The following is a 26,939-nucleotide window of genomic DNA, read 5'->3' as shown; positions in this document are numbered from 1 at the left end:
AAAATGTTTTATTATATTGCTTTTATCATATTTTATTTTTTTAAATGTCAATGTTTGTTTTTTGTTTAATTTATGAGGAAAGTATCTATCAGGATGAACTTAAGATGTAAAACGGAATGATTATCTACTAATGTAAAAGCTCAAAAGCATGAGGAATGTTAATGAAACAAGCTAAGCATATGTAATGTGTCTAAACACAAACGATTTCGGATCAATTTCAGACTTTTCTTTGTAAAAGGTTTTCGGTGCGAACATTTTGAGCTCAACATTCCTTGTGTGTGTGTTTTTTTTGTACAAAAACGTATTGATGATATATTTTATTAATTAATTATGTTCATGTACATTGATTATATTATTAAAATTCTATATAGAGCTGGATACTTTCGATTTGTGTTCTAAAATAGGTTTGATATTAGCTGTGTGATTGCCATTATCGATGAAATAGATATTATTTTATAAAGATTTTTCTTTTGTATATTTAAATTATATGTTTTCCGATTTCTACTCTGATCAGTAAGGTAAAGTGCTGGATATTTATAAAGATTGGTCATTATTTCTTGAAATGGCTATACTAAAGTAAATAAACTTGATGGCATGTTTCATACGTAATAATAACATTCTAAGTTCTAAATTGAAAACATAATGTGTAATGTTTCGAGTATCACCAATAAAATTATATGTATTTATATATGTTATACAATTCTGTTTATTCATCTAATTCTACTTACCCTCTTAAAGGATAAGTTACTATATCCACGCATGAATTGAGCCCTATATCACAGTAATATCTAATTGAGTGATACATTTTCATAGTCAGCTTCAGACTCAATCGTTTTCTTTTGTGGTTGCTTTTCGTTATTGTTGTTATTGTTGTTGTTATTTGTTGAACATTTTGTACATTGAGACAAAACATCGGTTGAACGCTATTCATCTGAATTCCATTTTCTCTCCTCCATTATTCTATCAAAGCAATCCGCCAAAAATGCGTGCTATAATTGAAAAAAGCTAAATTTTATTAAAGTTCAATTATGTGGTTAGGCCACTTCAAAATTTGTTTCAACTTTTTGTTCCTTGCTCCATTTTTGGATAAATGGTCAAAAATTGTTTGAATATTCAATGTTTTAAATTTTTTTTAAATTTCACCCAACCCATTTTTATAAACATTTTTTTAAAAAAATTAGAACAAAAAGCTCTAAATAAATTTGAAGCGGCATTAAATATAAAAACTTACATATGGTGTAAATACTTTAACCCATCTTGATGGTTTGTCGGGTCGAGAATATTGGAAACAGAAAGCCATGGACTCCTCGTCGCTTTCATATCGGTCAATGGTTTCCCATTTTAATTCAACTGTTTGTGCTTCTAATGTTCCATCTTCTCGGCATGCATGCAATCTAAAGCTCTGAATACCCACAGCGGGGACCACATGTCCTTCTTTTCGACTATCACAAGCGCAGTGCGGAAAAACCAGATCTGCATATCCTGGTAAAATTCGAGCTAACGCTAGATACTCTTCTGCCTTCTTTGAGTCCTGCAGTGCCTTTAATTCATACAGACGTCCGTCTGCCCTTATATTGCCCCGGTTTACTTCGTCAACTGCTTGATAAAATATAAATTTGGCGGCCTGCTCTCCAGGAGGGAGTGTCAGCTCACGTTCAATTGAAAAAAGCCAGCGTTTTACGCACAAACAAGTGCTCGATGCTGTACTGTAATTCTGCACATAAAGTTGGTGTGGTATTTCCTGCGGTTGCAGCTTTCGTTCGAAATTGTACTCGACTATTTCGAACAAGTAAAAGTATTGTTGCGTGTACGAAGTTAGATTTGCTCGTTGTACTACTTGATCCCAGACCGCTTGAGCATTGGCGGACTTTCGCACACTAACAGTCACCACCTCGTGATCGGGCAGCATAACTTTAATATCGACAGGCGTCGCAGACAAATCATCTTCTGAATCTGTGAGAAATTCCTGCATGGCATCACTTTCGGCAATCACACGTACGGCACACACTTTTTCGAGATACTGTTCGAGACCGCGGCGACGAGCATCTAATTGCTGCTCACTCAACTGGAACGGCCACTTGCCCGGCAGCTTGGGAAAATTAAAGCCAGTAAATTCTTTTTTCAATATTGAGTGCAAATTGGCAAATTCGCGATAACGTCTGGAGCACAACTGTCTTCCAGCCATGTGAATATTGAACACGACATATTTTTCTCCATTTCGTGTCAACACGTTGTAGTCGGGAATACTAAATAAAAAAATAATCACTCGTGGGAATTATTAACAATGAACAATTGTGTAATACCTTATAGGCAACGATCGTTTTTCAGAGTAATCAATATATGAATATCCAGTTTGATCTTCTGTTGGTTCTAATCTTTCTGCTTCCTAAAATAAACACGTTGTTTAGGTTTAATTAAGATAAATTAATCGTTACTTACTTGTGCACTGACTGAAATAACCGTGAGTGTCAAGCAGTCTCCTCCAGATTTGATCAAATCCACTACCTGTTTGTGTGTGGCTCCCTCAACATTCACATGATTTCTGTAAAAATGATGAAGAGAAAACACATAAAAGGTCATTCACATTATTTTGATAAGAATTTTTACTCATAAACTTCATCTTCAATAACGTCACACAAATCATCGAATAAATCAGGCTCACTTTCCGTCGTATAATATGAGGCAAAGAGACTTCGTTGCATTTTCACAAAAAAAAAGACAATGCAAAACAAAACCAAATCAAAAAGATTGAACACAGCCGACCGACTGACTGACTACTTGTGATTGAATAAAATAATATAATGAATGAAAAGTTTCCCAAGTTGTGCATCATGCGATTAAATGACATTATAATTTTATTCACTCAGAAGAGTCTGCTTTGAAATCGTTAATAAATAGTAATTACAACATTATATGATAAAAATCTATGTAGATATAGCACAAATTATAATTAGATGATTGTAAATAAAAAAAAATAATAATAATTATGATTACAGCAATTCAACTACAATGAAAATAATTTTTGACGAGAATCAGAATTCACGGTTTTTGGCATCGAAACAAAATATGTAGTGGCAACAATGACACCGACCGAATTTACAGAAAAAAATCGATAATCACCCATTTCAATGTAACTCGGTTAATTTTGTATTCTTTTCAATAATTTACACCAAAATATGTTAATTACTTCATCAGAATGAGAAATGCAATTTACTCAAGAGACAATTACTCACACTTCTAATATACGATCTCCTTTCTTGATACCAGCTTTTTCAGCTGCTCCTCTGTCCAGCACTGCGGAAACATGTTGAAGGGGGGCATAAAGTTCACCATTAATACTTCTTAATTGTCCACCTAAATGCGAGACAATCAAAATGAGTCATTTATGTCTGAGTTCATTTAAGTAACATGAAGAAACGGATTTCAAAATAATTGAGAACGAAATGAAAAAAAAAATGTTACCTTCAGAAACCTGTCCACGGACATTAAATCCGAAGCCCGTCTCGGTTTTATGAATTGTAACTACCCGTGGACCGCTTGCTTTGAGGCTGTTATCCATTTTACTTTTAATTACTCGAGTAATTCTTTAATTAAATTATGAAAAACAGTTCCACCATTATTTGCAGCGGTGAGACGAATGAGAATGATAACGCAAATCACTATCCAGCTAATTCAAGTTCTATGAACACATTTGAATTAGCAATAGCGATTCTCGTGTCGCGAAGGAGCGATGCAGAAGCACTTCGGATGCGATGCTTTATTAATCGTCAGTTGTTTTGATTGTCGAGCTGGAGATTTTTTATTCTTTTAGCCATCGTCTAGGACATATAAAAGGATTCGAGGCCTTTCGACATATCGTGAATTAGCATTAAACAGGAACATCACATAAAATCCGAATAAAATGACCAAATTAATGCAATGGTTGCTTGCCTTATCAGTGCTCGCCGGGGTTTATTTTGCTCTCGTTCTGAAGAAAATACAGAATCAATTTGTAGACGATAATGAGTTTCTCGTACAAATTTCGCCAATTATTCTTTTGGGATTATTCGGAGTAAGTTAAATCCTCTGAAAAATCATTCAATTTCTATAAATTTTTTTTATTATAGGTTTATTCCGTTGTCGTTGTGCTTTATCGAACATTAACGTTCAACGATTGTCAAGAAGCGGCAGATGAACTTCAGGAACAGATTAAAGAAGCTAAAGCTGATCTCAGGAGTAAGGGGTTCAAATTTGACTGAAAACATTTTACACCGTCCAACAATTGATTTATGTACATTGAAGAATTTGCAATAAAACCATTCCTAAAAAAGATCATTCGGACATATCAGCTTAAAATACTACAATCCAAATATCAACATAAGACTTTTAACTTCATCATTATCAAGCACCGTTTTTACAATTGCATCACAGTCACTTTAATTTTGATTTGCAGATAAGATAATGCAGTTGTGAACTTTCATTCATGTCATTGAGGAAGAACGAATCATTACTAAATACTGAGTCTGATGTCATGTTTGATGATGGGTCAAATTTGAAAAAAAAAATTTACAAGAAAGAATGAGAAAACAGAAAAAAGACTTTCATCCTCTAACAATCTCACCTAACAACTTATTTAGATAATTTAATGAAACACTCTTTGTATGTAAAGCAAGTGTGTGTATGTCAGGTTAGAGCTACTTAGTAATGAGCATGGAGATTTGATATCTATGCACAGCTAGACATAGACAAGGCTTTTGCATACATTCTTTATCAGTTACACTTATCACAAGTTTTCATATGTAGCTTAGTTTTTGTGAGACCATTAACGAGGTAAGTTCTCATCAAAAAAAATACTTTTTTTTCATAGTCAAAAATGTGCTTGAATCAGGAAAAAGATTCAAGAAGAAAATTCGGCAAGAACAAATTGAATACATTTTATAGTAAAGGAGTCAACAGATATAGCAGATTTTTTTGTTGAAGAAAATCCAACCAGTTGACGTATTCTGATAATTTTGGGATAATTTTGCCACTTTTTAAATAACTTTAAATAAAAATTATGTTTTTCTCACGTTTTCCAATAGAAATTAACTTAATTAACTTAAAGTCAATGATTTAAAAATTTTCATTAAGGGTCATAAGATCTGGAAGACAAAAAAAATATTCTGAAGAAGTGCGTTATCTTATCTTTATCCTTTACTGTGAAATTTCTAGTTGAGAAACAATACGCAAAATTTGTTATCGTACACGCAATAAAAAAGTGTTAGGAATGCGAAATTTTTGTTATCACATTTTAATTTAGATTATTTACTTAGTTTTATGAAAAACTGGGTGAGAGGACGATAAAACGCTATAATCGCAGAAAGTAGTCAAATTTATAGAGAATATCTTGAGTAACTTATGAAATATATTTTCTACATAAATTTATGTGATTGTAACTCAAAGATAATAAATAACGCAAAAAAGATTAATTATGTTCACAAGATAATCTTCCAAAGATTAAATATGAGTAAATTTGTTTAGTCAAGTGCGTGCGTTTTCGTCGAGTCACAATAATGTTGCAATGTTATTTGTCGGACGAAACAAAGAGAATATTTACAAGACAAAAGAAAATTTTTAGTGAGTGCATAGAATGCCTTTTATGATTCATAATTATTTATTACATCATTGTTAGCACATTTTCATTTGTAAATTTTTAGTTTTATTGATATCTTATCTTTTGTCTTTTGACAAAACACAAGTTACAAAGCATGATAATTTACTTTTGTTTTGGAATGTAAAAATATTTTATCAATCGATCAGTAAGTTTATCACTAAATCAAAATATATAAATATAATGTCAATAAAAAAATAAGTATATCATAAATATTTTCTGTATATCTTTAGATGGTGAATCTGTTTTGGCGCCGTACTACAGTCGTAGTAGTAATTTTACTTTTATTTGGTACTGTTGTGGTGGCTTCTGACGGAAGTAGCGATGATAAGACCAACGAAACAGATAGCTCATTGAATAAGACAAAACGACAAGCATCGGCTATTCCAGCCATAGAAACGTGCAAAAAGCTGCGAGAAGAGTGTCTGAGGTCGTGTCCAACTATTAAGAATTGCACTGAGCAATGTCCTATTTGTCCAACTTTGACAAAAGTCGATCCCGTTATCGAGAGTGAAGAAAATAATGTAATTAATCGTAATTTCATTGTGCAAAATGGAAATGGGACAGAAGATCGATTCTCAGTGAAACATTTAGCAGGTGCTAATTATACAACGATCATTCGTTTGTCAAACATCATTAATAACACAAACATCGTGAAAGTTCCCACGGTCGTTAATGCCACGAATATTAACAACATAAAAATATTTGCGAATTCTTCTGCGGAAAATGACGGTCCTTTTGGCTTAGGTTTCAACAATAAATCGGAGCCATGTTGTTTTGCCATTCATCCAAAGACGTGCCGACCTTCCCTCGATGGTGGTTACCGGTGCCATCATAGACGCCACAAGATGTGCAGCAACCAATGCAAGTCTCGCCAAATGCATGTACAAGCAAGAAATCGCTGTGTATCTGAGAAAGGGTGCCAACGGAAAGTTGCTTATGTACCAGAGCCACGTGTCACTTGCTCATACGTGAATTATTGGCCATATGTTAATTGTGGCGGCACTAAATCTCGTTATTCGTGTGCTGGATGCTACGATCATTATGGTTACGGATTCTCAGCTTATTACTCGAGAAATGACGATATCGATTGCAGTGGGTGTTATAATGATGCTTTTGATTACGGGCCATTGTACCGTCGGGGACCAGTGCTTCGTCCTTTTTATTATCACGAACCACCGTGCTACATTTCTGGTCGTTGTCCTTATTCTGGATATTATCAAAGTGAATTTGGTCACTTTGGGCATGAATTGGTTGATCCCGTTTTTGGTCCTGTATATGATGATGATAATTTGGAGTCCGACGATAACAATACTATTTCTGATTGGGGAGTCGTTCTCAGCAAATGTAAAGTGGTATCGGATAATGAGACTGTCAGCTTGGAAAATTGTACATTGGCTAAGGAAAATCCATTTGCTGCTGCACCAGAAATACTTCGTAGCTTTGTACCACCACAACTAATGGACTACGAGGAGATGTATTCTCAATATGAACCACCTAAAGTAAATTTTAACAAACGAAATCGAAATAGTAATAAACTAACAAGACGTCTAAAGCGAAAAACTAAGAAAAATCTAACATAGAATTAGATAAAAATGTATATTAACGAATCGAAAAAAAATCGTAGTGCACTAGCAATAATAACAAACTCTTGCAAATCCAATATCATTCACTGCCTTTTGCAAACACTCATGTAACTTCCATTGTTGCATTGATTTTTTGATGTTTTCACAGAATTTTGCGTTGCCACTGTTTTCGATCTAAATGTTTAAATATTTAAAGTAGGTAAATATAATAAAATAAATTTTAAATTTAAAAAAATGACTTATTTTTACCCCAAATACTCCCATTTGAGCGTGCTTATCATATGGATGTGCTATAGTTTTAAAGCCTTTACAATTTAGACCTTTTAATTCCATGTTTGTAGCTATTTCTTTCGTTTTCAAGTTTTGCGAAACCTGGTAAGCCAGATGAATTTGATCAAACGAGAAAACAAACACTGCATTTCCCTCGTAATTTTTAAAATTTAACAGCACATCATAGACAATACTGATATTGTGAAGAAATAACGGCGACTCAAGAGTACAAGATTGCTGATCAAACTTTTGAGTATGCATTGTAGTCTTTTCGGTAATTGCTTCTATTTTACTCACGAAACCGTCGTAAAGAATTATTGAACCTTCAGCGTTGAATCCTTGAACTGTTTCACTGAAAAAATCCTTATTTTGAACGAGATTTTAATTTTCCGAATAAAAAAGCATATACCTACTTTATATTAATGCTCTGATCAAGAATGTCCAAGTTTCCTCCAGATACATGTTTTTCCTCAAAAATTTTAATTGTGCGTTTTCCCAGTGTAGTCAAATATTTTGAATAATCAAGAACAGATTCACTAAATAAAATGAAGTAAAATTATTTATTTTTTTTAAATATATATATTTCTTACCCTCCTCTGTACTTGAACTCTTGCCAGTCCGGCTGATAATCAAAACAAAAAATTAAATTAATTTGAAAGAATAACAGACTTATTAGTAATATTTTCTGCTTTTGACTCATATTAGGACCGATCATTGCAAGAGACTGATCAAAAATTGTTCAAAATAATCTCAAAAGATTACCTCAATGTATGATAAGATTAGATAGAAACGCTTAATTAATTACCTATTAAAAGAAATGTATTTAATTGAAAATGTACATTTTTTGCAAACTTAAAAGAGTTTCATTTTTAATTTGAAAAATCTAAAAAGCAAGTAATTTTTATTAATTTTTGATCAATTCGAATAGTTTTTGTTGAACTTCGAAAAATGTTACAATGGTCACCATATAACTTGAGACAAACACAATTGATAAGCCATGTCGGTTTATTGTTTTCAAGTTGTTTATTTGAGTGGGAAACATCTTTGAGGATTTCAGCGGAAAATAGAAGATGTCAGAACGTAAAAAAGGTACAAAAAGGTCAGCCGCAGACGCGTCGTCAGAAGCAGCTGCTGAAAACAATGGAAATGAAGACAGACCTAAGAAGAAAATCAGAAAATTCTCTCATCGAAGAAACTTTCGAAACAAGAAAAAATCTGGTAAGATATTTAAAAATAGATATTCATTAAGTTTTTTAATCCTACTTTTGATACACAGCTCATTCAACTCCGGCAATTTCTATTCCCTTGTTGAACCCGCTCAAAACTAAAGATAGTACTGAGTTGCCCTGCATTAGCTCTGACATGCCTACTTACCTCAAGTTTTACCTCCCAAAGACAGGTAAGTTTCATAATATTAACAGTTTAGTTTTTTTTTGTAAATTTTGGTGTTTCCTACAGATTTGAAGCCAGAATCATCTGTTCTTTCACTAATTAAAATACTTGAGGATTATTTTGAACGTAACATCGAAAGCTACAAAGAACAAGCAGAAACAATTTTGGAGACACGTACTTTTGACTTAGATTACCAAAAATTACTGAAAGATACAAAACTCAAGGAGGACTTTAAAGATTTTTCTCGTCAAATCAGGACCAATCCAACAGGAACTCTGGCGATTTGTGGATTCGCGTTGCATCATACGCTGCGGAAGTACATACCCACTAAGGAAGTTGATGTGGAACCACTTAAGCCAAAGCTGCAAAATTACTTTCCCGTTGTGGAGATACAAGAGGCGGAAAGACACGTCAATTTATCGCAATTGATGAGTATTCGAGGAACTGTGATGCGTGCGAACGCGACAAAATTTCTTCTTTTGTGGTCGTGTTACGTATGCAAGAAATGCAAGGCAAAACAATTAGTTTATCAGATCGATGGAAAAATTCATTTACCGAGCACTTGCCATGTGAAAAAATGTCGCAGCAAGAAAAGGAATAAATTTCAAATTGACACCGAATCGCCTTATTGTATCATTGAACCTGTCCAAGAAATGCAAATTCAAAAGACAGACTATGATAAGAAAGAAGAATCTGAAGCAAAATTTTTGAGAGTAGTATTGAAGTACGACTTAGTTAATCAGTTGATGCCTGGAGATGATATCGTCGTTACGGGAATTTGTCGTAATGGTGCCGATGGAAATAAATTTTTTGATGCAATCTCTTTTACTCACCAAAACTCAGAATCTATGTTGCCGTCCATATCCCAGAATATTGAATTGATGCCAGAAGATGTGCAAGAAGCGGAAAAAATAAAGTCGTGTGCGTCTCCATTTCGGTTATTAGTGAATTCCTTGAGGCCAGACTTACATCAAGTTGAAATGGTGAAAGCTGGATTAATTTTAAGTCTCTTCAGTGGCAATATTGAGCGTAGAAAGTGCTTAAACGCACGCGAAAACATACACATTCTTATGGTTGGGGATCCCGGTAAGGGGAAGAGTGAGTTGCTGAATGCCTGTTGTACAGTTGCTACTAAAGGAGTGTATTGTATAACGACACACTTGTCTAAAACGGGCTTATTGGGACACGCTCAAAAGATTAAAGGACAAGTTGTAGTTTCCGGCGGAGCTCTAGTTTCAGCTCACGGAGGGGTTTGTTGCATTGACGAAATGGATAAACAAACAAAAATGCATACCGACTTGCTAGATGTAACAAATTTACATGAATTTTTACAACTGTAATTCTTTAATTTTTTTTCTTTTAGGGCATGGAACGACAAAAAATAAACATTGCCCGCAATGGAATAAACGTTACAATGAAGTGCCGTACTACTGTATTGGCTGCTGCAAATCCAGTTGACGGTATTTACAACCGATCTAAAAGCGTTGTTGAAAATATCAGAGTTCATCCGGCTTTAATAAGTCGATTTGATTTAGTGTATATTGTTGTCAGTCAGGAATCACTCCAAAAACTGTCTCGAAGCCGACAAGAAAAAACCGCAGAAATTGATGAAAATGCAAAATTGGTGTTCGGAGAAAAGAAATTTGCCGTCGAAGAGTTTCTTCGTCGAGGTAAGAACGAACAGATGGAACTACTTTCGGATGACCAAATCCGAAATTACATCAAATATGTCCGTAAACGAGTATTTCCGAAAATGAGTCCCGAAGCAATGGCGAAGCTTACGGAATTCTACATGGAGCTGCGACACAAACTATCGAAATTTGAAATATTCGATGTAACACCTCGTCAATTTTATGGCTTGTGTAGACTAGCGTTTGCTCGTGCACGAGTTGATTCGTCCGAAAAGGTGACATTGCAGCATGCTAATGATGTAATTGAGTTAACACGATACTGCATGATTGATATTTTCACGACAGAAGACGGAAAGTTGGAGGCACGTGGTGTACAAGGAAGTGGCATGAGTAAGGCGAATCAAAAACTATTCTTTTTAGAACAACTGCAAAAGTTTCGCACTGAAAAAGGACAACACACATTCAATATGGATCAATTGAAAAAAGTAAAGGAACACCTCAAACTCGATTTGGATGTTCATGAAATAGTGGACAGTTTGAACTTACAAGGACATTTGTTGATGGTGCAGCCAAATGTGTACAGAATTGTTTCTTCGTGAAAAACAAAAACAATTTTTTTCTGATGTATTTTTTTATTCAATACAAATTAATTTTTGCTGGTCGCTTGTATAATTATTTACAGTAATTAAATCAATGTTTAACACGATCTAATTTTACATTTTTAAGAGATTCATAATGTAATGGGCTTCAATCACTTCAATGGTACTTGAAGCGTAAGTACTTAAAACTAATATTATTATCCGTTTAATGGAGTCTTCTTGGTAGATGTAACCAAAAAGGTTAGCAAATTCAATGATTGCAAACAATGTTACAATGTGCTTCAAAGTAAAATTATTAAGTAGTAGTTGTAACTAAGTAATTCTAATTATTAATTTTTAGGACGGACTTTATGGGGGGTAATCATTTCACTAAAATATTCTAGACTAAAATTTTCATTTGTTACGTTTCCTATCTTACTTTTCCTAACGCTCTGCTTCTATTTTACAAATATGGCAATTAAAAATAGTTCTTATATCTAAAAAAAAATAATAATTTTATAATATTTAGGCAACGTTAATATTTTTTGTGATTATGTATGTATGAGAAGTATGTTAAAATTATTTTTATATACTAAAGCTATACAACGACTGTTGGTTGGCCGTTCATTCAAACTTTTAATTTACTCTATGGTGAGAGTTCACTGTTTCGCTAATTGTTTTAAATTGGAAAAGTTTGGCATACCCTTTAGTTTATTTAAAAATGTTCATATTTGATTTGAGGTTTATTTTAGCAGAAACAGTGCCAACATTTCATTAACTGAAAATGATGCCGTGCTTAGGTTACTTTTAATTAACAATATGAACGTGACTTTAATTATTAGGAATACATCTTATTGATAAAAATACTACCGATATTACAAATTTATATATATACATGGGGCACTTTATGATTTTTAAAAGAAAATTTCTTTTAGGTAGTGTAATTGATAAAAAAACTAAACATCTGTTTTGAAATATTTGAAGTTATGATTCTCATTGAGATGTCCTTTGGATACTTATGATGTTGATTTGTTTTGGATAACTATAGATCTAGAATAATTGAGAAAAACAAAGTTTTAAAGAAATTTAATTGAATTAAATTGAAGGTGCACTTACTCATTGTTTCTTGTTGAATTTCTACTTTATAACTAGGATTATCATAGGACACTTCGTTTTTTCGAGGAGGTGTAATTGCAGCACTCTGTACACGCCTTCGTGTAAATATCAACAAAAGTACAAGAGTTGTTCCGATTGCGAGAGCAGCAACGCAAGCTGCAACGACAAATGGACCATAATATTCACCGCTACCCGTATCAATTATGCCTGCGTTTTGCAGTTTTCCTAAAAACAGAAAATAATCACAAAAATTTTGTGATGTAATTAAAATCCCTCAAGTGTACACATCAAAAACTTACCTGCTTTTGCTGCAATTGGACCATTTCCCGGTTTAGTTTGTATATCAATTACGTTACTTTTCTTAATGCTGCCGTTCGTTAAATACATTTCAATCCATAGGCGGTATCTGGTACCTGGCTTTAAGTCAGCAATTAATGTGCCAGTAGTAGAATCACGTTTTGCAACTTTGAAAACGCTAAAACGAGGAAAGGAAAATGTGCATTTAAATTAGTTCATGTTTAAATAATTTTTTTTTTCGTGTAATACCTTGAATCTTCTTTGCCACTATCACTTTGGTAAATTACGCGATAAATATTCACATATTTGTCTTCAGGATATGGCACACCTGACCACGTAATTTCAATGTTGGTCTGTTTAATTTTAGTCGCGTTCACGACCACATCGAACTCGAATGGATTTGGCAGGCGATCTGTGGTGAAACGTAACATTTCTCCGCCACGAATCTCGTCACCGTGTCCAGGGAATGGGAAGAAAAATATGCCAACTTCGTAATTTGTTTGTGGTTTTAAATTTTCCAAAGTGTAACTTGTCAGTGTTCTACAAAAAAATATCGAATTGAGCTTTGTTATGTGAGTTATTGATAGTTTTTTCATTACCTATGAATCAAAGGAGTCGCGTCATAAACCATACCATCCCATTCCTTGTATCGTAATTGAATGCCATCAATCAATTCTAATTCATCGTCTAACAGCTTGCGCCACGTGAATTTCACCCATGTTGAGTTTATCTCAGCTGCTTTCAGATCGGGGTCATCGATTGCTTCGAGCATCGGCTTTGGCGAAACGTGTGTGGTGTCAATCGGCCTGAAGTCTGGCATACCCTTTAATTTAGGAGTTCGCACCGTGTAGATTTTACTTGATGGACGCGAATCCAAATGGAATAATTTGAGGTATATTTTTATTTGATATTCAGTATTAGGCTCCAGATTTGGTAGTTCAAACTCCAATTGAGTGGTTTCGATAATGTCGCCGGGTGGAGCAAATACTTGGGTATCCCAAGTTGAGGTGTTGGTGTCTTTGGTCTTTGTGTATCTTAGTTCGACTTGACCTTGCCATTTTTTATACACTTCGGGAACAACGAAAATGATACGGATTGTGCGAGGGTCCACTGGCTCAATGGAAGTAACTTCCAAGTCACTTTGTAAGAGGTTTTGTGTGTTGAATGGATTGAAGCCCTGACCTGAAACTGAAAAATGTTTTGTTAGACAGACATAATTTAAATTTTGAGATGAATTTAAGCAAAACAGAAAATATTTTATTTACAAAAGCAGAAATAAGCACTAAGAAGAATCCACAACCACATTTACTTTCTCTATTAAAATACTAAAAATCAATTAGATACTAATAAAATAAAAATATTTTATCCCTTAATACAACTGTTAGAAATTAATCTAATTAAAACATGTAATAATGAGTGTTACAAACATATAAATCATGAGAGAATGCGTAAACATAATTGTTTGATAAAAAAAAACAAGAGTGAACCTTGTGCAGTTTGATGAGGATGCTGTGGATGAGTGGCGGGTGGCACTTGACCAAATTGATTAAAATTAGGTGCTGGATGTCCCGTATGTATGTAAACTGTGGGATTTTGACTGCCAGGTCCTTGATTCTGATCTGCACCCTGGATGTGTTGAAGTAGTTGTTCAATACGGAATGGATGTTGTGGTGAAATTCCAAAAACGTTGTACAGCTCCGGCGGAATAGCCTTATCGAAGTTCTGTTGTTGTTCTTGCGAATTTTCATTTCCATATGGCATTTGTCCCTGGTACTGCGTCTTGCTAGTATCTGGATTAAAGTAACCAGGTCCAGGATGCCCGGGCACTGGGGCTCTTATGTCCTCATAATTGTGAATGCTGTATTTGTCTTCGTGATTGTTGTTTAAATATACGTTGTTAATGCCGTCTTTTTTCGTCTCATCTTTGGAGTCTTTTGGATATTTCTTGTGCGTGTTTTTGGGTGGTTTGCCATCAATTGTTGGGAAGAATCCTTCGCCTTTTTCTTCTTGCTTCTTCACTTCCTTGTTGTCAGTAAAATGAATTTTGGGTGACTTTGTTGGCAAGAAAATACCCGGTTCCGATGTAAATTCTTTTATGTCGTTTCCTGGAAAGGATTGTAATGATCGATGCAAAGGAAAATGTTGGGTAAAAAAATATGAAACTTTAGGTCATGAAATATCATAAAATATTAAGAAAAACGGAGGAGCACTTATGAAATACATATAAAATTATGAAGCGTACATCACAATAGGTGGAGCAAGTTGAGCTTGAAGAAGTAGAATAATTTTTCAAATAGAAAAAGCATGCTTTCATCACTACAATGGTTTTGGTAGCATTCGTTAGATTGGCCCAGACTAAGAAATATTTCCGTGCAAAAATTAAGAGAATTATAGAACTCACCATCGTTTTCACTACAAATCCAATATTTGCAGCAATCATCGTCTGGAAGGAAATCCAAACGAGCATCTCGGGGATCGCAAGGTAAACTGGCAGGAGGCAGAGCTGGTACTGGAGGACAAGCAGGACGACAGTCGACCTTGCCTTAAAATACATTAAAATTAAAATTGGAAAATATTTTCGACAAAAAAAAATCTAAAATTTACCCATTTCACAGAAACAATGTTCTTCGCAGCCTGTAATATTCTTCGGAATTTCTGTCCAGTTATCGAAAAATTCACCTTTGTATTCGCAAGTTCCGTTATCGACACATTTCATGCGTTCTGGACAACATTTAGGAGCTATTGCTCTAAATGTGGCTGGTTCCGGCTCCCATTTGAGACAATGTGGGTCTAATACGTCTAAACCAAATGTTGACGGACACTCAATTTTGGAGCAATGGACTCCATTGGCATCACAGAAGCAAAAAGACTCGCATTCATCATAGAATTGAGCACCAAGTTCATGTGTCTTTCCTTTGTACTCACAATTTGTTGCTCCGGTAATTTTCTCCGTTGTCGACAATGTATTGGACTTGCTTTCTCCCTCGCTTTGTTCATGGTCGTCATCGGAAGTGACATCGCAATATTCAATTTCGCAACACGCGTCATTGGGGTCTTTCACTTTTACGCAACGATCGGAGCTCTCGTGCATTTTTGTAGGTGGACATCGTGGGGTACAAAGCATTTCGGTGTTTGCTTGACAGACACACACTTTTTCACAGCCCTCCTCAATTCGCGTGTTCACCTCATACGTACGATTGTTGTAGTTGCATTTAACGAGCGGCAGAACGGATGGCGGGACATCGGTACTATTGTTGGTTTCGTTACCCAACATTTGTTGTACATCATCAATTGAGAATGCTCGAGATTTTTCCACTATGAAAAAAAATTATGGATATGGGAGAAAATGTTCACATCAATAAAATAATTATGATAATGTAGATAACATACCTATTTTTAAACCTTCCACGTTAGTAGTGTTATCACCACTGCATACCATCATGTCACAACATTCATCATCATAATCCTTTACTGAACAAGATGGATCGTCAATTTTTTGTCCACGTTTTATTAATGGTTTCTGACAGATATCTTCGCATTTCCATTTGCCACCGTATTCGCATTCACATTTTTGCTCACAATTGTTATCATAAACATCGCCGACCTGTTAATGTAACAAATAAAAAAAGTATATAAAACTTTTAGGTAAATATGCATGATCGAGTAATCGATTGGTATTTGTCGTAAAGAATGGAGATTCTGGATTTTTTTTCATTTTAGTTGAGAAACTATTAGATTACACTCATACAGAAGGACATATTTTGTATTTTTAAGGCGATTAAATTTAATTATTTAATTTTTTGTCGATACATGAATTTGATGGAAAACGAAAAAAAAATATTGATGGAAAAACGTTATTAACATTATTTTTGAATGCAATTATTAAAAGTACCTAATATATTTTCACACTTTGATTATGTGTTTCTCATTACGTTTCAACTCAATGACAAAAATAAATTTTTCGTTAAAAAAAACATTCTTATTAAACGACAAACTTTGACATTCTAACGAAAAGTAGTCTTTTTATAAAAAGCTCTTTAAAAAAAATATAAAATAATGTTTGAAAAATTATTCTACACGTTACAAATGTACTTTTTGGTATGCATAAACTGAGTAGGGGGTAACCGCTTAAAATTTCAGACAGTTTAAATTGTGGCGTAATGTTATAAAGGCTCAAAAGATGAATTTTAAAGTGTAAAAACGTACACACATTTTTCTATGAAACGTCGTTTAAGTAATACATCAATATAATCTAGTGCATTGCCATAGTTTGGTTATTCTGGCTTTTGAGATGTAAAATAAAGTGTGAATGTTCTTTTTTTTATGTACTTTTGAGCAATACGAAAAATACATGCTAAATATTACGAATCATTTTTATATGTAGAACTTATGCAGTGTTATGAAATAATTTTTTATATAGATAGCTTTTGATGTTTGTTCTAAGTGGTAGTTGCCTTGTAGTATTCGTGTCAGAAAAAAAGTTGCTTCAACCTCACCTGGTGATGTAAAAAATGACCATGTCATGACAGGAATAGCATTTTATCTTCATTTAAGATATTTTCCATAGTAATCTTTGCAACATTATCATGATAATGATAATATGGACCTACCAACATAGACGTTTTATGCGTATTAAGAATATTAAGTATTATTTTATTATGCTGCTTAAAGTTTTCGAGAGAAAACACCAGACAGCCTGAAAGAAAATGACAGCAACGGTAACAAACAACAATATTAAAATAAAAATAGCACCAACAAAGGCAGCATAAAGGTAACGCAATATATTTAAGAGGCTCTGAAGTAAATTAAGATAGCGCACAGTGGAGAAATGCCTCTCGCATCAACATTATAAATGCTGCATGCACACAAGCTCATCCATTTTAATAATATTCGTGCTACACATTAATCTATGAATACAAAGAGTATCATCATAGCAATGGGCTTTGAAGTACACATTGAATGTTCAGTGCGTTCAGCGTGCAAAATTAAAAAAAAAAAAAGAAAATAAAAATGGATAAAAAAGCATCTCGAAAAAAAAATAAAAGGGTCATGCACATAAACCTTGTGCAGCACTAAGTAGCCCTACCCATAAATTACTTCTTTTCCACAACGTTTGTGTCTTGCAATATATACGATTAGTTCCATTGTTATGTACAAGGCTATCTCTAGTTAAGTTGCTAGCTGTATGACAAGAAGATGTATTATATGCCAGACACGGACAACTAGATGAAGAAAAAAAAACTTTTTCACCTTTTGATATTAAGTTTACAACATCGCAGCGTGTCTGTTAGTCGTGAACTTTACATTATTTTGTTCTTTGATATATATTATGATATATATGTATAACTAGGGCTGAAAAATATTTTTCCAAAAAAAGAAAATTTCTTGTCTTCGAAAAAGTTTTTAGTTTTATTGCCAACAAAAAAAACCTTTTTTTTGGCTTTCCAACTTGGACCCTGCCTCAAAACTTTTTTTTTATTATAATCGGGAAATTTAGCGCCTAAAATTTAACTCTTATGAGTTTTTCTTGACATTCCAAATTTTTACAAAGTAGTAAGTATATGAAACATATATATTACTACAAAAAATATAATTCTCAGTAGGTACCCCTAACATTTCAAGTATTCTGATCTTCTCTTTGTACTACAGTGAATACTACACAAAAGATAAACGAAAGAAGTGGATTTCCAGATGCTCCAAAACTCTTGCACTATATTTGATCATTTAGAAAAAAGTAGCATAGATGACGTGTGAATGCAAATTAGTAGGAACAAGAGACGAATTTTAAAGATTTTCGCAAAATATGTACGATACGGCCATACGAAGGATTTGAAAAAAAAAATAAAATAAAAACTTAAGAATGATGTGAATCGAAGTGCTTTTTGAGTGGCATCAAGGTATTCTTTCGAGTTTTTTACATGAGTATTTTCTTTGTTTGTAACACTTGCAATGTAGGTACATATAAAAATTATTAAATATTCTCATATGTATGCAACCGGCGAGCTCCGAGAATCACTTGACTCAATTTTATATTACAATATTCCAGGGCAAAGTGGTAGTTGTAGTAATAATAAAGGTTGTCTAACTATTTGAATAAAAGACAGCTACACTCTATAAATTTTCACACTTATTGTTTCAGGCCGACTGGAATACATAATAACAATATAATTTTCAGCAGTAAGCCAGATTTTCCTAATGCCTTAAGAGTGTCGGTGTCCATGTCGAAAGTATAGCTAGTCAAGAACAGAATTTAAATGGATTAAAAAATATCCTAGGCATAATGGATGGGATTTTTCTTATTAAATTCTAATATTTCAAAGACATGTATTTACCATATTTTTACCTTTTAAAATCTCAGCATTTGTCTTATCTGTGTTTTACTTGTACGGATTATATTTGTATTCACATTCATTTCTCACTGTCCACTTTTTTTCGTTTGAATAGTAGCGTCAAAAAGTTATATTCTTTTTTTTTTTTTTTTTTTTTTGGCAAAATATTCACGCTTCACGGATCCTCGTATTTTTTTCTCTAGGTTTAAACACACCTTAAAATTTTTCTCACAGACATTTTTTATTAGACATCTGCTTAATTACACAAAGATTAAGTAATACAAATGATACACTTTTTCCTCTGGATTCGAATAATTAAGCGTGTGAAAATGATGAGAAAATTATTTTTTTATTCAAATACTGGTAATAAAGCGTTACGAACTAAGCGTGCATAAATGTTTGCTAAACAAAAGTAAATATAATGGTTTATTTTTTGTAATTAAATCAGTACTTCTTTCTTTGTAGTTTGTCATAAAAGAGGTTAGGGTCAAAAAATTTTTAGATTCATGTAACTTGATATTATGACATTGCTTGTTTTCAGTGGTAAAAATAGATAATTTTAGGTGTTTTGCATGTTTCTGTACAAATTAATGTAGATCCATCATTAAAGTAATTTTAAAAAACACTTGAAAAATTGAGAAAATATACGTTTTTTAAAAGTAACTTTAAACCCTAAAATAAATAAAAAAAAATTCTTACACACAAACACCACTTCTCTCTCATGAACTTTTCTGACAAATCAACTAAAATAAATTTAACTACTACCGGAAACTAAATAGTTTGTTGGCAGTTTCCTAACTCTTAAAAATTATGTGAATTTGAGTTTGCTTTGTTCATGTTGTAAAATGTTAACATTTTGCACGTTCCTGTATACATTTGAACAAGCATCACGACAGCTTTATATTTGCTATTTTATTCCAGAATTAAAGTATGACATGGTTGCGTGGGTAAAATGTTCAAACTTTGAACAATGTACGTTCGCCGAAGTGATTATATTATTGCTGAAAATGGAAGTACATATTAATGTACATCTTCTCATATATTATATAGATATAGATATGTATATTTAATGATTGCTATTGTGTTTATTACATTAAAAATATTATTATTATTATTATGATTTTTGGTGTACATAAAACCGCGATGAAAGGAACATCGCTGGAATTTTGATGTAGAAATAACACGGTTGCGGTGATATTAAATAGGAATATTTTGTTGGATTTTAATTATGCCAAAATTAAATTAAAGATGCTTTTGTTATTAAATTTTGGCATAGAATTTGTTAATAACAGGTAAATATTTGCGTGTTGTACAAGAAAATCATTTGAAACGCATAACATATTAAATGGAAGCTATTGTAGTTCATCTGCCACAATAATTACGTTCGCTAAATTCATTTGCGTTCCATTTTTATTTTTGGTAAACAAATGGCTTAGTTGTTCAGACAACCATAAATGGGTATATTTTAAAGAAGCAACAAAAATAATAAAAAAAAACAATAAAAAAATAGATATTGATTTGAAACAATGCATAAAAATGAACAGATTTAAGAGTTTTATTTTAGCTCGGTTGTTAGGTAGATTTGAAAATGCAAAATAATAAAATGGATCTTTTTTAAAAACGTCTTGCATAATGTGCAAACGAATTTGTGTGTATAAACAAAAAAAAATATATATTTTTTAGACGGTGTACAAACATTGGATTGAATGCTATTTTTTCCGTTGAGAATTGAAAGGAATTGCAAAGTAAATTGTAATATTTGCATATTATTCATACACAGTAGAGTACGGGGAAACATCATAGAGATGTAAGATAGATATATTTTTAATGTTATGGATTTTAAGTGGCAGTGGTGAATAAATCTGTTGTGTTTGAAGATGATGATTGTTTTATTTTTTTAAACAATGCTTTAATATTAAAAGTGCGGGCAATTGAGATCGAGTGAAAAATGTTATTTTTTGTTTTCTTGAAATATACAAAGGCGATACATTTTTTTAGACTTTTTTTTAAGGGGTAAGCCCTAAATTAAGGTTAAGTAAACTTTATAACTAAAATCAAATGAGAAAATTTTAGATAATTTTTATTTTGAAAAATTCAAGTTCGATTTTTCATCAATTTTAAGTTCAAACTTAAAAATAGTATTAATTAAAACTAATTAATTGTAAACAATTATATCCCGATGTTTAATATCCCGAAATCGTAAAAAAAAATAAATAACAAACCGTTTTCTCTCGCCATTTCATTTAAATTTTGATGAGACAAAAAAAAATATGGCTATATTGTATTTGAACTTGTCTAAGTGTAGCAAAGGCCTCTGACATTTTGAATTGAAAGAAATTTCTAACGAAAATCAATGAATTGCATTTCTTTGTAATGTAGGTATATCGATGATAGTTTATTTTATGTAAAATCAATCCATTTACTTTATAGATAGACGTATATATTTTGTCTCGCACATGCCTTTTATGTTAGAAAATATACAATGTAAAATAGTTTTTTCTTCATTTTTCTTACCTTATACAAAATTCCGCTTTTTGTACAAATATCATCTGATATGATATCCTGCTGTCTTTCGGTATCAAGATGCGACCGAGATGAGTGATCATCATCAAAATGCTCATTGTGGTGTGTTACAGAATCAACAGTCGATTCTTCACGCTGATTGTGCATGGTGGTAGTTTCGACGACATCGGACACAGGAATCTGAGTACTATCTGTAGCATTGCTATGTAATTTTTCTGTGACAGTGGACTGCTTGATTGCTTCCAGCATATTTTCTGTTGATTGTTCTTTTGTTGTGGAATTTGTGTTTGTCGTTTCATTACCGCTGTTGGAATCCATTTGGACCGTAGATAAATCAATGGCTCTACCTTCTTTAATATTCGGTGTTACATCGACAGGTGACTCAGTGGCATCACTTATTTTCATCGTAGTTGTTACTTTCAATTCGTTTTCATCTGGCACAAGTGTAGTTCCTCTTTCTTTATCGTCTTCATCTATTTTGGTATCTGGATTCTCAGAAATTGCTTTTGTTGTTGTTTGCATATCATTATTACCAAATTCAATCTTGCTACTTTTGTCTCCGCTTGTAGTAATATCAATATTTTGCATTTGCTGTAAGGGGGTGACATTGCTGCTACTGACAAATGTTGATTGTGTATTCGTTTCAGCTACCTTTGCCTCTGTCGTAGTTTGTACAATGGTACTATCATCATCACTACTGCTGCCTACGCTTTTACTTTCCATCTTATTTTCAATTTCTTCCAATTTCATAGTGGAGGAATTTGATTTTGATGTCGTTGTTTCTGTAGTTGCCTCCTCATTTTCTCCCAACACAACCGAGTCAGACGTAGACGACAACGTTGACTCTGTTGTTATTGATGTTGATGATGTTTCTTGTGAATTTGCTTCTATGGTAACATTGATGTCTCGAGGTGATTCGGTTTTTGAGTTATTTAAATGTTCTAGAGGCAGTACTTTTAATGGATCCATTGTGGTTGATATTGTATTTTCTATGTTGATCATGGTGGTAGGAACAGATGAAGTATTTTCATCTTCACTCGTTACTGTAGTTGGCAAAAATGGCTCTGATGTGGTTTCACTCATTGCTGCAAGAAAAACAAAAAATAAATGAGAAGATTGTAAAGGAGCAGGATGAGTTATAAGTATGTAGGTAGGTATGTAGAAGTGTTTACATAAAATGTGGTAAAAGAGAAAATCAAACACAAACGCCAATTTAAATATCAAATAAATTTTCTATTATTCTGAAAAACATGTCTTTCTGCCTTATTTAAATTGAGCGTCGACAGTACATTCTAAATGGGACTTTTAATTAATTTGAAGCTCGTTATTTATTTTCTATCATCTTTAATTTGAAGTTTGAGTGAATGAAATTATTGCTCTAATTTTAGAATAGACTCTACTGAAATCATTTGAAATCTACGAAAAAAAATCTAAAAGAATCTAGTAGTCATGCTTATTAGGTAAATGTAATTTGAACAAAAAAAAAATAACCGGTTGTTTGAAAATTGTTTTTTTTAACATCGAGCCACAAACTGCATTTAATATCATTAAAAAAGAAAAACGTTACTTTCAATTATTCTTATCTTATATGACTTATGTTATGTTCAGGAATGCGTAATAGCTAAGTCTTTTACAAAAATACAGTCTTGTGTGGTATACAGCCTCAGTAGAATAAATATATGAAATGTTTATTACCTGTTTATAAAAAATTAAACGGTTAAAATGTGTAAAATGATGTTTACCCATATATTATTCCATTCAATTTCATCTGATTTAACATTTTAATAAACAGGGACAAAAAATGTTTAAATGTGTACAAAAGCTTGTAAAATCCTCAAATTCTTCAATTTCAAACTCCAAATTTAAATCTTTCAAAAAATTCAATAACATTTAAAATTTCTTATTAAATATTATTTAATAACAGTTTAGAATTTTTTTAGCTTTTTATTCCAATAAAATAAAAATTTTTGTACGAGTTTGTAAATTTTGTTGAGATCTTTTTGTTAAATATTACCAAATATTTTATTAAAAACAAATAAATTAAGTAGCACATTTTTCGTACTTTTTTTTTTATCCCTGTTCTGTTAATAAATAAGTTTTAGGTTTAATATTATTATTTTTAGGATGTAAATTTAAAAACGGGTTTTTGCTCATATTTTGATAATATTGTTGATAAATTTTTCGGCCATCCTATTCGGATTAATTACTTTTGGTTTAAAGAGACTAATTTCATAATAGCCAATATTATGCATGTATGAATTCAATTAAAATGATTATTATATTATGATTTTTCCTTTCAATTTGATTTAAAATAAACGAAATGATTAATTTATGACATATTTCAGACACATTGCTGTTGCAAAACATTATAAAAATTTATGGGGGCTTGACGACAGGCACACCTAGACAAACTCATTTTATAGTATGAATGTTTTAAGATGTTTATTGAAAGATATTGGACAATATTTGATAATCTTAGATATTTTTTAACTAGGTCTAAGTAGCTTAAAGGAGAATTAAGGCAATGTCGTTTGTCTGCATGTCTCTTTTAATGGATTCAATATTTAATATCCAAATTAAAAAAATATCAAATATTAACGATATTTAGGTATACAATGAATTTCTGATGAAAATGGCAAAAAAAACGAAACGTGCAAATTTCGGCGAAATCGTTCCTTACATCATCGTTCAAATATTTCTTTAGCGAAAAAATAAAATGATGAGATGTTTACCTGTCTAATTAGGTGTTTGCGCTACTCAAGAAACATGCGTTTGGATGTTTTTACAGGTAACAAACCGATGCTTGGTATCAATCATTTATTTTTGTTTTGTTTTTGTTGCAGTCATGTATCCTTTTGGTTGTTTTGGAACCAATGACGATTCATTTATAAATAATTAGTTAAACTTGGCACGGCTACATTATCACGGAGAAAAAAGACTGATTCATCCGGCTACAAAACGAGTTTGAAACAGAACACTAACCATAAAAGAAGGAACAAGAGACATGGTACAAATGAAGAACATGATGTTAAACCAGTCATCATCATAAATTCATTATTTTGATAAACGTACATCGAGAGCACACGTGAGTTTACCCAAGAAATAACTTGGATTTTATTATTATTATTGTTGTTGTTACGACAATAGCATCAGCTCAGAGATCCTTCATTTACACGATAACATATTATGTGTGTGTGTAAGTTTATTAGGTAGAAAACGAGTTATAAACGGGAGAAAAGATTGATTGCTTTCCACAACATGCAATGTTATTAAGGTATTTTGTTTCGAAAGAATGTGTACTTAATGTAGCGCAGATTGTCTCTTTTCTTGTTGCTTCATATATGCTCACATAAGCCTATATATTTGTCATCTGCAAAGTGAAAAACTTTGTATCTGAGCAGAAGGGAGCGCACCTAATACAAATTTGCACATTTATATGTTAAGTACCTCAGAGATTCACCGAAATCTGTATTATAAAATTTTGTCGTGAGTTTTTTTTTTGTTGTTAATGCACGAAAAAAAGTTTTTTATGTATAATGTTAATATTTCTTACGATTTTTTAGAGAGACAAAAAAGAGTCGAACTTTTTTGTTTTGAAAATTTGACCTAATTTGCGGTTTGCTAGGTTTTTTATGTGATTAATTGAAAATATGAGGATTCTTATAAAATTAATTTGAAGTTATTCGACTGTTTTTTTTTGTAATGTAAAAATTTAGCCTTGCTAAACATTTTTTACATTAACGCTTCGAAAGAACATCTTGCAAAGCTACCTTAATCCTTTTTATGTTTCTTTAATATTATTCTTCGCGCCTCTTTTTCTTTTTCGCGTCTTTTTTTGTTACCAAAAGCTTTTGTGAGTCATCGTTTTGGTATTTTCTTATGAAATTGTTATTATTAAAGAAAAAATATATATCATTCGGTATGAATTTTATGCATTCTTGTGGGGTTAATTTTTTTATAATTCATTTGATGGTTTCTAATTCGCAAGCGATTAAAATCATTTATCTTTTTGGGACCAAACCGTTTCTGAGAATTCAGGTAGATTCATTAGAATTTCTGAATAATGTTATTTATTTGATTGGAATTGACGTTATTCGTTGAGAATTGTTTCTTGATCGTCAATATTTTTGTGCAAAAAAATTTTCTCAATAAATTACTTTCACTACACTTAAAATCGTAAATATTTTAACTTACCCATCATTTCCTGACTGGTAACATATCCAATAAGCAGTAAAAATAGGAACAATGTTCCGTGTAAAGATTTAAATTGCTTGACATTCATTATGGAAGTTTGATTTAATAATTATTTGTTGTAAATACTATTTTATACTTTTAATTTGCAATGTGTTGTTTTTTAAATATTATTTCACAGAAAACTTTTTCATATTAATTATTCGTACACGATTTTTATTCTTTTTTTGTTAATTAAAATTTTGATTTTAATTTTTGACCCAAAATAATCTTTATGTGGATTACAGGAACACAAAAATATATGCGAAATTCAGACTGTTGTTATTTTTTTGACGCACTTGTTGTACACGTAGACATTTTTCGCGACACAGGTTATGCATGAATTTTGAATATGCTAATTATTATATCAATTAATTATTCGGACACCTTTTAATTGTGTAAAGAACTATTGGTTTTTCGAAATATTATGCATGTAATATTTAATTTTAAATCATTTCACTTTTTTATTTGCCATTTTTGATGATGGTAAATTTTTAATAATGCATTTTGATATTGTTTAATTTTTGGCACTATTTGATTCTTATATAACGATAATAATTAATTTTTATACACTTTTATGTAGTTTAGATTTATTTTTTTTGATAAAAAAATACAATAAAAGTATTCAACAAACGTGCCTTTGCCGTTTGTTACGAATGACTAAACCATGATTCCACTTGTTGAATTTAAAACCGTATACTTTCCTTCATAACTGGTTTCTTTAATAAGTATTATAACACAAACACACTTACAAACATTTATATTCCTTTCTTGTACGGTTCTTCGGTGCTGTTCTTGTATTCACAGCTACATGAAACAACTATTATAATGATTATAAAAAAGTGTTGTATACGGCACAACGTTCTCTTTCTCTCTATTGGATACACGTATATTTATTATTATTTTATTTGCTTTTTGATTTATACACTATCACAACGGCTGCTTTTGTGTGAATTTTATTGCTCGATGGTGTATAAATGTATGGGTGTTAAAAACCGGTCTTATGGTGCTTGTCTGTCCCTGTAAAGAAATGAAGAGAAAAGAAAATATAATTCATTAATAACTAAAATAATAATAATAATAATGATGTTATTGTTATTTAAAATAATAATAAAAATGTAGCAACGAAAACATTTTTTCGTCGTGATTTCGATCCCAGATGTCTAACACACCAAATGATTGAGCAATTTCGGCATGAAGTACGCACGTTGTTCATAAATAAAAACCCCTTGACGTATGTCTTGCATCATTTTTGCATGTACCTAACTAACTAAATATACGTAAATCCCTGAGTGAATCATTTTAAAAGTGAAATGAATGTAAAGGTAAATATTTTCACATGCTATGTATGTTTATGA

General features: G+C 32.1%; 5 protein-coding genes and 1 long non-coding RNA gene across 6 annotated transcripts; 3 read left to right on the top strand and 3 right to left on the bottom strand.

Annotated features, from left to right (window-relative positions):
• Positions 1-24: 24 nt before the first annotated feature.
• Positions 25-3,637, bottom strand: LOC134836997 (sorting nexin-27). The gene is made up of 6 exons (XM_063852305.1): positions 3,463-3,637; positions 3,234-3,354; positions 2,440-2,542; positions 2,304-2,386; positions 1,232-2,246; positions 25-989 (listed from the first exon to the last, which is right to left on the bottom strand). Exons 1-6 carry the CDS (start codon positions 3,557-3,559, stop codon positions 924-926), a joined length of 1,485 nt encoding a protein of 494 aa, XP_063708375.1. The 5' UTR covers positions 3,560-3,637; the 3' UTR covers positions 25-923.
• A 110-nt stretch (positions 3,638-3,747) lies between these two features.
• Positions 3,748-4,355, top strand: LOC134838442 (dolichol-phosphate mannosyltransferase subunit 3). Its single transcript, XM_063853971.1, has 2 exons — positions 3,748-4,051; positions 4,107-4,355. The coding sequence occupies exons 1-2, from the start codon at positions 3,902-3,904 to the stop codon at positions 4,236-4,238; spliced, it is 282 nt and encodes a 93-aa protein (XP_063710041.1). The 5' UTR covers positions 3,748-3,901; the 3' UTR covers positions 4,239-4,355.
• Positions 4,356-4,692: 337 nt separating this feature from the next.
• LOC134837055 (uncharacterized) lies at positions 4,693-7,240 on the top strand. The gene is made up of 2 exons (XM_063852368.1): positions 4,693-4,809; positions 5,863-7,240. Exon 2 carries the CDS (start codon positions 5,863-5,865, stop codon positions 7,210-7,212), a length of 1,350 nt encoding a protein of 449 aa, XP_063708438.1. The 5' UTR covers positions 4,693-4,809; the 3' UTR covers positions 7,213-7,240.
• Positions 7,241-7,255: 15 nt separating this feature from the next.
• On the bottom strand, positions 7,256-8,204 carry LOC134837056 (uncharacterized). The gene is made up of 4 exons (XR_010162332.1): positions 8,076-8,204; positions 7,899-8,021; positions 7,465-7,837; positions 7,256-7,389 (listed from the first exon to the last, which is right to left on the bottom strand). It is a non-coding gene; the product is annotated as an uncharacterized LOC134837056 (long non-coding RNA).
• A 308-nt stretch (positions 8,205-8,512) lies between these two features.
• On the top strand, positions 8,513-11,214 carry LOC134837062 (DNA helicase MCM8). Its single transcript, XM_063852373.1, has 4 exons — positions 8,513-8,703; positions 8,762-8,884; positions 8,944-10,184; positions 10,241-11,214. Exons 1-4 carry the CDS (start codon positions 8,556-8,558, stop codon positions 11,105-11,107), a joined length of 2,379 nt encoding a protein of 792 aa, XP_063708443.1. The 5' UTR covers positions 8,513-8,555; the 3' UTR covers positions 11,108-11,214.
• A 914-nt stretch (positions 11,215-12,128) lies between these two features.
• Positions 12,129-25,605, bottom strand: LOC134837491 (putative epidermal cell surface receptor). Its single transcript, XM_063852872.1, has 11 exons — positions 25,546-25,605; positions 21,343-22,436; positions 15,890-16,103; positions 15,104-15,814; positions 14,901-15,041; positions 13,987-14,604; positions 13,099-13,687; positions 12,749-13,039; positions 12,502-12,677; positions 12,203-12,427; positions 12,129-12,136 (listed from the first exon to the last, which is right to left on the bottom strand). The coding sequence occupies exons 1-11, from the start codon at positions 25,550-25,552 to the stop codon at positions 12,129-12,131; spliced, it is 4,074 nt and encodes a 1,357-aa protein (XP_063708942.1). The 5' UTR covers positions 25,553-25,605.
• Positions 25,606-26,939: the final 1,334 nt, after the last annotated feature.

The sequence above is a fragment of the Culicoides brevitarsis genome, chromosome 1 (assembly GCF_036172545.1).
Source record: "Culicoides brevitarsis isolate CSIRO-B50_1 chromosome 1, AGI_CSIRO_Cbre_v1, whole genome shotgun sequence".
Lineage (NCBI taxonomy): Eukaryota > Metazoa > Arthropoda > Insecta > Diptera > Ceratopogonidae > Culicoides > Culicoides brevitarsis.
Note: the sequence above shows the minus strand (reverse complement) of the source record. Positions and strands in the feature narration are given on the sequence as shown.